This window comes from Cystoisospora suis (assembly GCF_002600585.1).
Source record: "Cystoisospora suis strain Wien I chromosome Unknown contig_5035, whole genome shotgun sequence".
Taxonomy (NCBI): domain Eukaryota; phylum Apicomplexa; class Conoidasida; order Eucoccidiorida; family Sarcocystidae; genus Cystoisospora; species Cystoisospora suis.
Window position 1 is genome coordinate 1,515 of NW_027157827.1, and position 1,082 is coordinate 2,596.

Below are 1,082 nucleotides of genomic sequence, written 5' to 3' on the forward strand. Positions count from 1 at the left end.
ATCTATCTATCTATGTTTAATATGTGATATATATATAGAGAGAGAGATGTACCGCTTGTGTGTTTTTTGAGTCGATATACGTAAGAGAAGCCCCGTCACTATTATTCTTCTTATCTCTCTCTTCTCATCGTTGTTTCTTCTCCTTTCTGACACGCCTTTCCTCTCTTTTGACATTTGCCTGGGGAATAAACACGAGAGAAAAGAAAACTGAAGAAAGAGGTGAAGAAAACACCAGGCCATCAAGGAGAAAAAAGAAAGAAAGAAAGAAAGAGTGAGAAAGCAAGAAAGAAAGAAAGAAAAGGTAGATATGTTGTTGCTGCGGTGGGTAGAAAAACACCGCTCTCTCCACCACGCCTCTTCTGTAGGTGGGATAGACACATATGCACATATACAGATAGATAGATATATAGATAGATATATAGATACAGATATATAGACACCTACCTACCAGATATATAAGGTTGGATATAGTGAACAGACATATAGAAGATGATGACAGATACACAGAACATGAGAGAGATAGAGAGAAGAAGAAAGACAAGGAAAGAGAGAAGAAGCGATAGATGTGAAGGACCTTTGATGAGGAGGCCTACCTACCTGAACGTCTCCGATTTGGTTCTGCAGTTCGACGAGATCGACTGTGGCGCCTTTAGCTAACTGCTGGACCTCCTACAAAAGAAAGCAGAGAAATAACAATACTCACTCAAACACCTAAGACATGTCGGGGAAGAGGAGGCATGATCTATCTAGATCTCTATGTTTATCTATCTACATTTGACTTATCTATGTATGTAGGACTGATTGATCCATCTATCTCTCTATGTATCTCTCTGTCATCATGGAGATCATCCGTAACTCAACCGATATACACACGAAGAATGTACGCCCCTTATTCACCTATTCATGAAACACAGATTCAGATACACATAGTACTACACGCCTAGACCGACGTGCATGCAGGGATAGATAGATAGATTAAAGATAGATAGATAGATAGATTAAAGATAGATAGATAGATTAAAGATAGATTAAAGATAGATAGATAGATAGATTAAAGATAGATAGATAGATAGATAGATAGA

The 1,082-nt window shown here is 38.0% G+C and overlaps 1 protein-coding gene across 1 annotated transcript in view; it reads right to left on the minus strand.

Annotated features, from left to right (window-relative positions):
* CSUI_008793 (uncharacterized protein) overlaps positions 1-669 on the minus strand; it is a gene marked incomplete at both ends in the record, with an annotated part of 1,175 nt that extends 506 nt beyond the window's left edge. Inside the window, one exon of the mRNA XM_068068918.1 lies at positions 598-669. Coding sequence (XP_067919107.1) covers positions 598-669 — 72 coding nt within the window. The remainder of the gene's footprint in view (positions 1-597) is intronic.
* Between the last annotated feature and the right edge of the window lie 413 nt (positions 670-1,082).